Source organism: Channa argus, chromosome 15 (genome assembly GCF_033026475.1).
Source record: "Channa argus isolate prfri chromosome 15, Channa argus male v1.0, whole genome shotgun sequence".
In the NCBI taxonomy this organism is placed as follows: Eukaryota; Metazoa; Chordata; class Actinopteri; order Anabantiformes; family Channidae; genus Channa; species Channa argus.
In genome coordinates this window covers 21098827-21114469 of record NC_090211.1, presented here as the reverse complement: position 1 = coordinate 21114469, position 15643 = coordinate 21098827, and the positions used below count along the sequence as shown (strand labels likewise).

Here is a 15643-nt window from a genome sequence, read left to right as displayed (position 1 = left end):
GCACTTGTGTTTCTGCTCATATGTGTTTCTGATTATTATTTTAAGACAGAGGCGAAAATTTGTGAACCTCTCCTTTAAGTGGGGGAAAAAAAGGGGGGGGGGGCGGGGAGCTGGAGCTGGAGCCCTATAAAGTCTAGCTACGCCCCTACACCATGTCATAAACACATGGGAGGTGTGTTTACTGATGCCACCCGACTAAAAGCCGAGGATCTGGACCTGGACTGCTCGTCAACCAGCTCAGAGACACAGTGGACTCTGTGTGCGAACTCCCGTTAGGCGCTGGAGGGATGATTCACTCCCCCCGGCGTGTTGTCGTCAGCGGTCAGCCCCCACCAGCAGCCTCCTGAAGCGGGATCTCCTCCGGAGCGACTCAACAGTTCCAAGTCCCGACGCGCGGAGAGCAGGACGCGGCTCCCTCTGAGCCGCGCACCGCCACTCTGTTGTAGCTCCCATCACCTGGGCAAAAGTCGCTTTTTTCCGTCACTGCAGTTTGCAGCAGTGCTACAATTTCTTTCTTTTCTTTTTTCTTATTTTACATTTTGTTCGCATTTGTGAGCGACAGCTATGTTCGCAGTCCAATCCACATCCGGGCCACAATGCCTTGACTCCATTATTGTCTGAAACTGGCGGAGAGGTTCATAAACCTTGTCGCGTTTTCACATTTCACACCGTTTTGTTTTTTCGTGAAGCGAAGGCTGGAACCGAGAGGAGATGTCTAACCAAGGAGTTCGGCGGAACGGCCCCGTGAAGCTGCGATTAACAGGTAGCTAGCTTTAAATCCCCACACACTAGCTAGGAGGGCTCGGGGTATTTGCTGGACGGGAGCAGTTCCCATGGGCTGTGGAGTCGGTTCTCTCTCCTTATTTTGTTAGCAGCTAAAACGGATTTGAAACCATAAACTTTTCGGGGGGGGGGGGGGTATTGTGCCACTCGCCGGTTAGGCGTTGAGATGAGGCTGAATTTATGTATAATTGGTCTTGGCAATGGACGGAAGCTAGTTACAACCCCCAGCCATAACACGGGTCCCGGCGTAGCTTAGCTGTAAATTGAGTTCTTTGTTGCTTGTTGAAACCAAACGCGTCCTTAAATGTTTGCAGTGCACGAGAGACTCAATTAGCTCCGTGCTCTGCCGATGGACACTCTCACAGAAAGTTGACCAGCTCGTTAGCTTAGCCAGACAGGCTGCCAGCTAGCTATAATCAAGCCTTTATGCCCCAAACAAGCCTCGGTTGAGATGACAGGGTCACAGGAGTCTGTGTCCCCTAACTGCTCCGGACAGACAGCTGCCGCCTTTGTTTGGAGCTGGTGTTAAAGCAGGTCACTATATAGTTGGATCCCTGCAGCTTTAACCAACGATGCACTGGAGCAGTGCACGATCCGCACTTTAAACACCGGGCAATTTGTTGTTGTGTGGAGACATGCAGTGGTGCAGCTGTCTCTCCCTTGTCCCCCCCTCTCTCTCTGTCTCCCTTGTCTCTCTCTCTCTCTCTCTCTCTCTCTCTCTCTCAGCTGTTTGCTTAGTGTCTTCCCAACACAAACGGGCAGAGGGTTCACATCAGAGCACAGTGTTTTGACTGGGAGAAGGGTCTGACAGCTGCTCTTTTTGATGTAGGTCCAGCATCTGACCTGAATCAAATTCCATTGCCATCTATTCTGTCGGCAAGGGCCAAATTAAATATTTGAGCTGGTGCTGGGCTCTGATTGAATAAGTGGAGGCAACAAGGGGGGCTGGAGGGGGGCTATTAGAGGTGGCCAAGGACAGCATGATGTTTTCATCATTTTCTGCAGGTATCCTATATCATCCAGGGTTCAGGAGGTGCCTTAGCGTCCATGGTGCTCTGTACCATCTCATGTAGTACAAGTTTTGAAATCCAATCCAATGTTTCGAAAACTTTGCATTTTATATTGTAATTGTTACGACGATGTTGTAGTGCGACAAGTTATTGCGCTCATTCTTGCTCAGTAGCGCAGCACCAGGTCAAACTTTCTTGCACTGTACGAAGTTTCCAACCTGCTGCTGGGCTGTCGGCACAAAACGTTGTGTACACAAAAGACTGTGGTGTGGATGTCAAGCTTTCAACGCTGTGTCTTTTCTGTCCGTGACTTTTTATTTTTATTTTTTTATGCTGAATCTGAAGGAGTCTGTTAGGTTGTGAATTAGTTTGTCACGGCACTTTAAGACGGACCACAGTGGTCTTTTGGTGGAATGCCAAGAATGTAAGTCTGCTGGGGAAAAATGGCAAGAGCGGGACCTCCCAGACCACCTTCCCTTTACATTCTGAGTGACACCACTCCAGACAAAATATTGAACCTCTTAGAGAACAATAACGTCACCCTATAACATTTGTTTAACTCATGTGACGGCTTAATCTTTACCTTCTGTCTGTCAGTGGATTTCTTTTCAGTGCTAGCAGCAAGTGGGGACAATTTCTATGCGGATTATGTAATATTATGCCATGTCAATCACATGATCATTCATGTCCCATAACTGAGCTCACTGTGTTTCTTGGAGAGCAGAGCCTGAAGCCCGAGACAGAAGTAGCAGACAGTCGTCTGCTGGTGACACGAAAGTGCTCAGTTTTCTGTAAAAGGCTTCACAACACACCATCACTGTGTGTTTCTTTGTTTAGTGCTGCACAGCTGTGTATACTGGGCTGATTAGATTGTTGCATTGGGAGTAATGAGCCCTGAGAGTGTCAAAGCCACATTGTAGCTGCGTGTTGTCATTTGTGTAGCCGAGCTGAGTTTTGACACATGGCTGCCGATGAACTTGTTTCCAGGCAGGTTTTGAAGGATGAGCTGTTACATTTAAACAGGCCTATAGCTGTTTGTGCTATAGGCGTCTCCTTGCTGACAATGCCCCCCCCCCATATCCATTTAAAACAGATGTCGCAGATGTTTGCCAGCTATTAAACTGGGAAAATATGGCGAGCAAGCTGCTAAAACTAACACTTTGGGTGAGAATTGCCCCTTGACTACACAGGACAGGTTTCCATTATGCTCCCACAGCTGATCCCTGCATCATGATGTGAGGCAAATGCTGCTGGTGGCACAACACATGTGACCCCATGGTGTATCTTCCTAAATTGTGTCCTACAGACAAAGCTTATGGCAATAATTTGCACAACTTTCCACGCAACCATAGATCCAGTGACACACAGGCGAAGCTGTGTCTTTGCACTTTGCATACATTTTCTGCCCATAAAGATGTACAGCTGAATAATAAATGAACTGCTTTTTGTTTGACTGTCTGGTCTGATTAAGATTTTTGACGTTTATTGCCGTTTTTTTTTTTTGTTTGTTTGTTTTGTTTCAGGCCTCAGTCTACATGTGACTTGTTAAGCCATATGGTTTGCTCATCTGAATTCTTTGGCGCGATGCAGACTAGCAAAGAGAGCTATCTCTGTGGGATTCCCTACAATTCTCCATTCGCATTCCCACCTCTTCCTCTCTGAGTCACTCCAGTTCTTTCCAACTGTAAGCTTCTTCCCCCTCAGACCCAGTCCAAAGCATATTTCACTCCCACCCTCACTAACCAAGCTTCCTCCGCGCACTCTCTGTGGGTAGTTTGTGTCTTCCCTTCCATTTAATTGCAAATGATTTGATGGTGCTGCAGCCGATTATACAAATGCAGGGAATGGCTCGATTATTACTTGATGAAATGGCTGTAAAATTTCCCTGCTCTTTTCCCTTGTAAGCTAAACTGCAATTTGAATGGGCACAGATGCTGCTTGAGCAACAAACAGACTTATTCTAAAGATGCCGCGAGGTCCCTGCGGTATCACACTGGCCCACTGTGAAGCTCTGAGTGAAAGGCTTAGGGCTCCCTCACCCCCTCCTTTTTTTTTCTTTTTCTTTTTTTAGTCCAACGCCTTGCTTTTTTTTTTTTTTTTTTTTCTTCAGTGCAGCTTGGTCTGACTGTAGTCTAAAGATGGGGGCCTTTTGGATGTTAAAGAATTGTAGAACAAACCCCCACAGCTGTGCACAGATGGGGCTGTGGAGGCACAGGACCTGATGATCAAGAGAATTTTAATGTGGCCTGAGCTGGTGCTTGGTGCATTCATGTGGTCTTATTCAGAGCCGTTTTTACAGAGTGGCTGTATGGAAGTGATTAGGGTCCACCTGGGTGTTCAAACAGGATGCGTTGTAAATACACTGTGATTTGCAGCATGTGGTGAACTCTTGACTCTGCTGGCCCTTCGTGGACATGCGTTTTAGCAAACATTTCCACATTTTGCTTTAACAAGATGTGAAAGAAAACAAAATAAAAGCAGCAAAGGACCAGGAAAAAAAAAACCAAGGGTGGGGGAGTCAAAAGAGAACAAGCAATTATTGCACATCATTTGTAAACATTTTCCTTCCCCCTGCTGAGGGTCTTTCATTATTTTAAATTGTTCCATCAATTAATTGACTGGCTGGGGTTGGCTTTCCTGTTGGTTCAGCTGCTCTTCAGCGAGGACAAAGCCTTCTGTGGTCGCGCTACCCTCCGCTGCCGCCAGCAACGGCCCCGAGGAGACCAGATGTAACATGGGGAGAGGGAGTGGGCAGCCTCTTACAGAGGATGAGCACACCAGACCCGAACACTTGTCCAAATGCCACCCCTGACAGGTGGTTAGCAGACAAGTCCAGAATCCCCCTTTTGAGGTTCCCCTGTAATAATAAAATCAAGGATCCCGTCACATTGCTCAGCATGTGTTGCATACAGTGCTGGGATGCTTACAGCTCTGTCCTGTCACTGTATTATAATAAGAGCCTGCCATGGATTTGATTAGTGGGCGGCATGTGTGCTTTGGGGGGATCGGCTCTTCCTGCTGCGTAGAGCATCAACACTTCAGAGTGACTGCTGTGTGTCATTATCAACAGAAGATCTATGCGCTGACTGACGTGTATTAGCATTTTGGAGGCTACACTTTTTATTGCTGATGAGTTGTGTTCTAACAGAAAATGTTATCTATTTTAAGCACATCTGTGTCAGTGAAGCTTTATGCTAAGTACAGTCATACACTGAAGTGTTAACAGCAGTATCTTCTACAATGATCATGCAGCAGCTGAATCAACTCCTCTGAACGGTTTCACCTTCATGAAGTGAACATTTATTGTAGGATTGTTGACTTGGTCCTGCTTTTACATACGAACTCCGGACAATGTCAGGAGAAATCAGCCCTGGACATTGTCTGGAGCTGCCTCTTCGCACATGTAGCACACGGTGGCAGATCGTCCCAGTCAGTAGCGTCCTCACAGGAGAACGGTTCTAGCCGTTGACTGGTTGAAGCGTTGTCACACATCCATTTGCTTGCTTTAAATCCTCCCAAAAATTTGGGACAGACCAGCATGCCCCACATAATATGGACATTGTACTAAGGGGGCTTACAGATAAAGTCCAGGTAATGTCAGGAGTGTCTCATGCTGACATTTGGGTTTTCGTCTACTCCCCCTCTGGAAGTCAGGAGACTGTCAGAATTCCAGTGCTTGTGTGTGAAAGGCGATTTGGCCTGACTTACTTTAGCTGTAGGTGTCTTAAATAAACTGACAAGTGAGTGAAAATTAATTCCCCCACCCTGTCTCCGACCTGCTCTTGGCAGAGGTGGGTTTGGGAGTGTAGGCTGCTGTCAAAGGAAAAGTCTAGCAGCACCTGCTAAGCTTTCAAATTTGTAGTGAAAGTGGCCAAGTGGTTACTGTGCAGTAGTCCACATACGGTCAGCTTTCAGTTAGCATGTTAACGGTTATGAATAATCAACTAACACATTCACTGTGATTAATGCGATGATTAATGAGAATTTGCAGTTTAAGTTGGTATTACTGATGTTCTGAGTACAACGTGTTCTGAGTGTGTAGTGTTTTTTTTTTTTTTTTTTAAGCTCAATTTTTGCACTTTACCTCATAGAGTAACAAAGTGCAGATGGAGACAGGAGAGACTGCAGCATGAGCAGCACAACTTCATGTTCAGGTCCATTAATCCCTGTTTTACTATTTTTAAGCATCAGTAAAATGCATATGGGCAAGTCGGTGAGAATGATGCGGCCAGACAATTTTCAGTTGCATGTGCGAGTGAAATGCTGGCAGTGTAGGCTGCAGAGGTTTTTGTGAAATGTGCAACATGAGCCGATCTCAGCTAATGCCCATTAATTAAAAATCAAAGATCATCCCAATTAATTGGCCAACCACTACCACAGAGACACTTAGTCCACTGGTTGTTCACAGTTCTAACAGCGTCTTAACACCTTAACTTAGAGTATATAGACCATATTTGGCACAGGCAGCAGTGTTGAAACCTGTTTCTCCACCAAGGGGCCGAGCACAGAAACACTAACAACATCTTTATTTTGTCCTGTCATCAATTTAAATCATTGAAAATTACATACAGGTGGTCTGAGCTGCTGTAAGACATTTTAACTCGGACGCCTACACTCGCCTCTTATGCTGTGGCTTTCTATCCCCTTTGTAAAGAAAAGAGCTGCTCAAACACCTGAATGTGCCCTCTTTTTTTTTTCCTTCGGTGATTTATGTAGTCGGTATGCTGGATGCCGTGGTTAATTACAGTTCACAAAGAATTTAGTTTCATGTGTTTTCAGCTGGGATGAGTGATACAGTGAGTTTTAAGCATCTGTACCCTTTCTCATGCGTGCGCTGGTTTGCTCCCTTCTGTCAGAGGGAGCACAGGGTCTCCGTGGCCTCGGCGTGCTATTCCTCCTATGTGCTTTGGGTAAGGGTGTCTTCAAAGACCTGCTATATTAACCTGGCTGTGGTGCTTAATGGGTCAGAATTGCATTAGTGTTGTCGGTCAGGGAGCAGGACTCCAGTCAGAGCTAAACAGAATCTAGTCTGCAGGCTCCCCTAACATTCCTGCCTGGCTGTCCCTCCTACTGCCCCGGCCCCTCTATTTCTTGCCTATTTCCCAAACTAGTGATCCCTTTTGAAGTTGCAAACTCCACTTGGAGGTATTTTTTATCTAAGGAGGCTGCATGCATATCAAACGTCAGCCTAGAACCCTGTTTGACTTTAGGTGACCTTACTATTCTTTACTGATGAGGAGCAACATCACATATGTTTAACTTTATAGGGTTACGGTTATATTCTATACACATTTTTGAATTCAGGTGAATGTTGATAATGCAGCTTACTTGAATTGGTATATTTTTCATTTGCATATTTGAAATTGACTTTGCTGCAGTTTTGTCAAAGGTTGGCAAATGGTAAACTAGTAGATTTACAGCTTAAGGCTGATTCACCTTCATGTCTCACACATCATTTTCCTAAGACAGCTGATTTGCTAGTGGGCTTTTATGATTGATATTGACCATTTAAGTCTAAGCGCTGACTTTAGATCTATACAGTCCCTGAACATCTCACCGAACCACCCAGAGAACAAGAATAGCCAGATGGGATCAGTGCAGGCTGGTGAGTCAGAGTGTAGAAACGCACTTTGAGTTAATGAAGGCTTTGCTGCCTATGTTCACCCCGCGTGTGAAACACCTTCACGGCACACACTTTTAGTTTGTTTATACACAAGCTGTTACCACAGCATTTTTCCATTTTATATTGTGTCCAGTGTATTTACTAATGACGGTGTATTGTGAGTAGTTCGTGTCCCGTTTGAGTTGCCGCAGACCATCAAACATTCTTTTTGTTAGATTCTGTGAACCTGCAGATAAGGCTGGAAACAGAATCAAAATATATCTATGTTCACACCGCACAATTTGACAGCTGTAATCCACGTTTTTAAATTTAGGAAATGAGCTTGAGCAAGACGTCTAGGCTGGCAGTGCAGTAAAGATAAAACATGTCTGGGAAACAGCTGAAATGGCAACAAACATAACAAACTGAAGATTTGCCAACAATGACATCAACTTCATGCTAGCTCAGGGCAAATGGGTGGAGTGCTGGTGAATGATGGTGTACAAAAATGCAGAATTCTGTTTGTATAGAGAGTGTAAAGTAAAGCTTGATCCATGCAGAGCCGTCACGGTTTTGTGCGTTTGTCGGTCTGTGTCACTCATCAGTGGGGTTTATGCTACTGTGTGGCGTTTTCTTCCCTACTGTGATTGTTCCTTTGGTGAACTACAAACAATGGCGACCAAACCTGAGCCGACCATGTTGGAGCTGGAGCTAATAGATGCTGAAAAGCATTGATTTATGTTAATTGTTGAGCAGCCTGAGCACCATCTTGTTGGATATACGGTCTGTTTACCTACACCTGCTGCAGTGATAAGGATGTGCTCCCCGAATATCTTTTGGTAAAAAAAAAAGGGGGATCCCACTTAGGATCAGCAATCCTGTACTGATGTACTATGGCAAGAGCACTGACTCAGTGTAATGATGGTTTTCAGAACACATTCCCCAACTCGCCAACAGAAAAACAACTGAGTCCCCAAGTTCATCCGTTATCTGTCACCGCTCATCCTGATTGGGTCACAGAGGGCTGGAGCCAAATCCCAGCTGTCATTGGGCGAGAGGCGCTGTACACCCTGGACAGATCGCCAGTCAGTGGTTTGGGGAAGGTTTTGAAGTGAAATAATAAAAGTGCATTTCCAGTTAAACATACTTGCATAGTACTAATACTCGGCACACTACACAGCTGTACTTTCCATAATTGATGGCAAACAACACCTAACCTAATCAGGCCTTCACTGTCTTAATCTTGAACATCACCTCTGGCTTTTCTGCTAGTAAAAGAGAAAATTGTGGTGGTCCACCATCACCCCCATGTCTGCTGGAACAGCACACAAGGTGATGATATTGGGGCCGTAGAGAAGTCTCTTCTGTCACATTTCCCTTTGGTTCCATGATTGAAGCTTTGGTTTTCTTTTGTTGTGGTGGCTAGTATCTCAATGGACACAGGTGCAATCACTCTACAAGTTTGATCAAACCTTTATTCGGCCTGATAACTATCCACACATGGACTGCTTCCCTGACACGGAGATGGCAGAGTGGCTGGGAGGCTCCTGCCCAGCTGTCTAATGAAGGAGGGTAATTTGAGAATAATTCTTCAATGTGCTGTCTCTGCTTTAAACCTTTTTATGGACATGGGTTAATACAATTAACTCTGACTAACCTCAAGCAGATGGGGGTTCTCTCAAGTCTTCACTGAGGGGTTTGCTGCAAAAGCCTCAAGATGCCATCAGCTTACTTTAGGCATCTGTCCAGGCTTCGGGCCGGCTGCTTGAGCCCCTTCAGTTCTCTGAATGGACTGGATCAGAAGAGAGATGTTTATGTTCACACGAGATCACATTTCAAATGGCATCTCTAGTGAAGTTGAATGACACCAAAGGAATCCTGTGCAGTAAAAGGTTTGACTGCATGTGTGAAGGAAAGCAAATGACTTTGCTCTGTGATGCAGAATCGAGGTTTGTTTAACCGGAATTCATTGTGAAACTGACCTAACGGACCTGACTGATCTAAGACAGTGCCGGTGCTGATTCAGGCCTCACAGGCAGATGCTACAGAAACTGTAGCTTCACTCATGTTTGGGACGTGCAGAGATGAAGCCTAATATTTACTCTTAGGAACCGTATTACTGGCAAAGCACTATTTGTGCTAGATCTGACTACAGCTTTAGGCCATGAGTGTTTTTAATATGAGGACATTTGTAGGATCATTCAAAAGTTGAACTAGGATTTTCCATGCATCAACACATTTTTGCTCAACTTGCAACTTGTAGCTCATCCTTAATCTCCCTAATTTAAAAGTCTTACTGCTTACTGACATTTGTCATGTTCCCCAGGTTTTATAGCCATCTTCCAACTGTATTAAAAAACATAACCTCAATCTTTAAATATGGCTCCATTTTAGGGAAGCTCTAATTAAAGCATGGCCAAATTTGTGTTGTCTAGACTCGTGTAAAGGTTTTTATGACGTGCACCTACACGGCCTGATTGGCCTCACCTTTTATTTTTTATTTTTTTGACCACTGTTGCTTCTCTGTGAGAGATAATTACGGTCTTACGTCACAAAGAAATGACAACAGGCATTTGTAGATGACTGCAGTGCTTTCATCTAAAATTACAGCATGTTTTGTGTCCTGATTGTTAAAAAGAACTGAAGGGCCTGAGTCCAACACATTCATTGGCAAGGTAGATAATCGGAAAAGGGGAAAATGTGGCTGGACGATAATGATGTAACAGACTCCCAGATGAAGTTGTGAAATCATTCTTAGAAACTGAAACTCCCCAGGATTTGTGGGGGGAAAACAAAGCAGCGAAGCAAAGCTGTGTTCCTGGCAGTTCATACAGCTGTGTGGTGGTCCTGGTACCATCCACCCTCTCCCCTTTACTCTCCTCCATTACATCAGGGGGAACAAAAGAGCCAAGAAGCTAGAGGAGCTGTGCAGCTACTCACAATGGCTTGGGTCCAAGTCAACAGCAGTGCAAGCTTGCAGAAGCCTGAGCTCTGCTCCGCTCTGCTCACTGTTTTGACTTCTCATTTGATGGTGCTGTGGAAGACTTTACTCGCCTGGATGACTCTCTGCTCGGCACATTGTATCACACAGAGTGGAAAGAGGGAGTGATGTACTATGCAGAGGTAACAGGAATGCCACTAAATATTACCACTGTGGCATGGTTTCTCACTGTGTGCAGCCAAAAATGGTCGGGGTGGACTCCACTATTACGCAATTACAGTGGACTGTATCATGGAGGGAAAAGGTGACGTAAGGTGGATGAAATGTTCTCACACTAAGAATGTTGCCAGCCTCTTTCCTCTCACGTGTGAATGTGTGTGGTGAGTTTCCCTATGTCATCAAACTGGTTTTTGCAAAAGAAGATAAGACCTCACCCCAGATGTAGGTTTTGGTACTATTGTGCATCTTTGTAGCAGCAGCTTTTGTTTGTGTAAGAACTGGTTTGATTAAAAAGCTGTGTCAGTGTTTTCCAACAGCTTGTTAGTTTGCTTCAATGGTGACATTTCAAAAGATTAATGTTGCTTTTCAGGACTACGTCTACCTATTATTCAGCATGACCTGTTCATTTAAGATTTCCGGTTAGCTCATGAATGGTTTTGTCTGTAGAATAAAATGGAAAAATGGCAAGAAATATCAAGTTGCCATTTTCAAATGTCTAACCACCAATCGAGAGAGACCCAGGTTGACTAACTTGTGTATCATTTTTACAATTGTTTCATCACATATGAGAAAATATTTTTAAAAATTACTGCTCATTTCTCAGTTGGATGTAAAATGTATATTTTTTTATGTGTAGAAATGCTTATCACAGTTTTCTCAAAGCCCAAATCTATATGCAGTGTAGTTATATTTTAGGACATTGGGACATTTATTACGCATTTGTTTTGAATTACTTTATTTAACTCATTCAATGTAATTGGAAGAAAATATTTGTTCTGGCGCTTGACTCTTGATTAAAGACAATCATGGCTTGTTGCATATGAATTATTGTCACTATTTTCCTTCCACTAAACTGCAGCATTAAATGTAAATTGTTGGAAAACTGTTGGCTACAGCTGCGAGCGTAATGCATCTGAAATAAAAAAAGTAGCTTCTAACTTTTTCATAAATATTGACTTATCACCCAAATAAAAATAACATGGATATTTATGAAACTTCATTCTGCCGCACGCCATTTAAAATAACTTCACCTGGTAGAACAGGTCTCTGCTTCCTCTTGGTTTGTTTTAAAATATCTCTCCTCACTTGCCAGCCGGTGTTGAGTGTGATGCATAATGATAAATGGCTTCTCTTAGTCATGGACTTTTATCCTTTTAAGAAGAGAAGCTTTTCTCCCCTCTAATTCCACAGTTTTGTTCAGCGTGTCTGGTCACAGTGATTTGGTGCCCCCAGACGTCTTTTTCCTGAAGTGTGTAACAGGAGTCCTGGGAATCTAAACATTCTGTGTTTGATTTGTGCTTTTCAGTTTGCAACAGAGGCTGTGAGTTTCCTCTCCACTCCTTAGTTGTTGACAAGATTGTTCTTTCCTCTGACTCAGGGCACGTGTGAGATGGAGATGGAGCATGTCTTTGAATGCCTCTGAAAAGAGGGGATCTTTTCCCCTTCTTTTTTAAATGTTCCTTTTCTTTTTTCCTCAGTGCAGAATGATGCATGTGGAGATTTTGTTACTCTTTTTCCCTTTTCTTATTTTCTAGATCTTGGAAATTGCAGGTCTGTTTAGAGGTATTAGAGGTATTTTCCTGGCACTTCCATGTTCCATGATCATTCTGCTACCAGTGACTTTAATATCTGCATTATGTGACCAGAAGAAACCCTATCAAATTTGCGTATTACATAAATGGATTTGCTAATGTAGAAAAACTTGCCAAAGCTGAGATATTTCCCAGTACCTACAAGTCAATTAACTACATTTCCACAGCCTGCACCTCATGTAAAGGTGGACTGAGTTTCTGAAATTCAATCCTGCTTCCTCACTCTGTTCTGCTCGACTGCAGTTAAAAGCTGAAGTTAAGTGGTGTAGCCAGGTCATTATAAAGTAACCCACTTTAGTCATGAGTGCAGCACTGAACGATTGCAGTGGTTAACTTTGGCCCGTAGTCTCATGCAGCACGGCTTTTTTTTTTTTTTTCTTTTGAGGTTTGTATATGGCTGGGCCATATATCATCCTTGATATATTGTCACATTGCTTCCTTATTGTTAAATTGCTGAGATGTTAATTAGAAATTTTCCAACCATTAGTCAAATCAATTAAAACTTCATCAACTCAGTTTTACAAATCACAAATTTGTCTCATGATTAACACCTTAACTCTATAGAACTACAGTAAAAAAAAAAAAAAAAAAAAGATCAAATCTTCAGATGTGATGGAAATGCAGGAATTTTCCAAAGAACTATTTATTTGCTGACTTTGTCAGGCGCCGTATTCCTGGGTGTTTTAGTCATGCTGTAGGTCACTAGCTGAGTTGGTTTACTTGAGTATAAACTTGGACTTAATCCCATTGAACTGTGCCTTATTTCCTTCCTGTTTTTGACTGAATGGCTGCGTGACTGAGGCTGCAATGACTTGCTCTAGCACCCAGCTAATATGTAAAAAGCTTTTCTGTAGCTTAAGTGACAAGAGCCTGCAGAAGCAGCATTTTAAGACAAAACATTAGCAAACAGAGGAGATTGATTAGGACACGGCTCAGAGATTAGCAAGAGACGGCTAAAGAGCAGGTTCACTTGCACGGCCATCAGCACTTGTCAGTCAGAACTCTGTGTACTTCATCTGTGGGTTTTAAGGCCTCCAGAGGTTAGGGGCGAGTGGAGAGGGGAAAAGGAAGCCTTTGTTTATAGAAGAACAATGCTGTGCGTGAGAGTGCACTGTCCTGGGCCTGGAGTCAAAACAGGGCAGACAGACAAATTGGCAGACGGGCAGCAGAAAGGTTGGTGGGCGGGAGGAGGTGGGAGAGTGCTGCTCCCTGGAGATGTCAGACTGTCTCCAAAAGTTGGGCGCAAGCACAGGTCTAGAGGAACCTGGGGGACAGGAAGTGAGAAAGCGGGTCGACCCGAGCGAGTGGTCATGGAGAGAGTTGTTGCTGGTATTATGAAATGGCTCCTTTCCCTCTTCTTCTCATTAGGCCAAGTTACCACATGATTTTGACTTCAGATGGAGATGGGAATGCTGCTATATGAGCAGGCGGTTGTTTCTGTTCCCACACCCCCATTTCCTCCATTTCCAGTGTAATGGTTAACCGCAGAGCATCATACTAGAGGCAGTGTGAACTCTCTTCTCCCCATGGTGCTCTAGTCTTTTCCCATGGTTCGTTGTGTTTATGTCCCACTGTTAAACTCTGTATTTGTTGGTGTGCAGCGAGCTAAAAGTGATTTCCAGCTCCATCTTGTCTTGATCGGTGAGTGCAACCATAGCAACACACTTCCTCCCCTAGACGTCACATGACCTCTCCCACCCCAGGTGTTTGGCTTGCGTCTGGTTGACTTCATTGATTCAGTAGCACAGTAGGGCTCTTTGTGTGCCAGCCTGTGAGAAACTGGGCCCATGCTCTCCCCACAGGTGGAACTTTAACTTCACCCAAAGGTCTCAGTCTCTGCATGCACAGAGCTGTTGTCGCCACTCAGAGGAATCTACTTTCATCAAGACACAGACTGCCAAAGGAAGGGGCTAAGCTGATAATCGGTTGTATGTGCTGTTTGTTTAGTGTTCCCCGCTGTCGTGTGAGACTAATGAGAAAAGCCATCATGAGACTAATAAGCTGCAGTAAGGCGGACGGCAAAATGTGTATACACAACACTCCTGCTCTTTGCGTGAGCCACTAGCTTATAATTCAGTTTAGTCACAAAGTACTTTTCCTTGCTGCTTTTTTTTAGGAATGCTTTTCATAATCATCCTCTGATTCCTTCAACGTTGGCTTTCTCAGAAAACGCTGTTCAGTGGCAACTGGACTTGCTTTTAGTGGGAGAAAACGATTCTCCTCTCATTTTAAAGGCTTCGTCACCTCTGACCAATTGGCTAGAGAGAGACAGGCCTATAAACTTGGTGGAGTCATTATGGGCCTTTTGCCACTGAACAGCATTTTCTGGGATAACCATGACCTGGATGTCTGAGAATCTTTAGACGGTCTATGTTGGTTTGTATAAAATGACAGTAAAAATGAAGTTTGCCTTCAGCCTGAAAGGTTTTTGTCATTTATCGCATGGACAGAATAGCATTTGTATGATCCCTGTTCCCATTCAAAAGTCTTGTTGATGAGATGTAGATGGAGGCTGAACTCCACTAAATTTACCTCAGGTACCAGTGTACTTCATTTGGCTCTGTTTTCAATGGATGTGCTTTTGCTAAAGCAGGAAGCAGTGAGAAACTATGTGCACCAACACTCAGGAGGCCATTTCCCTGTGGATGGGTGGATGCTGCTTTGGAAAAAGCCCCCTAATATTCTTTTGTTTGTCATTCTAAATGTCTGCACCCGTCTCTCAGCAGTGCTCATCCTGCCTCTCTGTGGAGAGGAGAGTGTAGGGAGGAGGGGTAAGGTGTCTCTCCCCTTACCCCTCTCAACCCCATCAGTTAGTGCTGCAGTGCTCTGTCTGTGTGAGGCATGGACCGGACCAGAATGAGAAACACAGGCAAGACAGAGAAACCTTTCTCTCAGCTTTGCCTCAAGACAACCAGTCTCTATGACGACAGAGGATTTGAGATGGACCAAGATGCACACAGGCTATATGTGTGTGGGTGGGTGGGGTGGGGGGTTTGACAGAGGAGGCCAAAGTTGGAGTGCAGTAGAACAACATAATATGCAATCACGGTTGCAAAATTGGTAAAAAAGCCATTTTATTTATGTAATTGCAAATAATAATAAAAAAATGGATGATTACTTATTAGTACTTTTTCTAATCTTCTAATTGGTAGATTTTCATATAATCTGTTGTACACACTAAACTATCATTGATATACTAAACTGAAACACTAATTAACTGCTGCTAATGAGAAATTAAAATGTTTAAATTACATTTACCTTCTAATTTTTAAAAACCAAAGACTAAGTAGTAGTTTGTCTCAGTTTGCCCAGACGAATAAGTTATGACTTATCCCAGTTAGGACCCAGTCACTGCTGACCCATAAGTCACTATTCTTTCTTCTTGCTGCTAGTTGGTCATTCAGTTCTTGATGGCTGGTGATTGAACGTGTGAACGTGCTGTCGCCCTTCCCCACGTACTAAAACAAGATGCTGACTCATCATCGTGATATTGGTC

The 15643-nt window shown here is 43.9% G+C and overlaps 1 protein-coding gene across 1 annotated transcript in view; it reads left to right on the top strand.

Moving 5' to 3' along the window:
• The first annotated feature begins 143 nt into the window (after positions 1 to 143).
• LOC137100361 (E3 ubiquitin-protein ligase SMURF2) overlaps positions 144 to 15643 on the top strand; it is a 52228-nt gene continuing 36728 nt past the window's right edge. The window contains exon 1 of the mRNA XM_067478168.1: positions 144 to 763. Within this exon, the coding sequence (XP_067334269.1) occupies positions 712 to 763 (52 nt within the window). The 5' untranslated portion in view covers positions 144 to 711. The remainder of the gene's footprint in view (positions 764 to 15643) is intronic.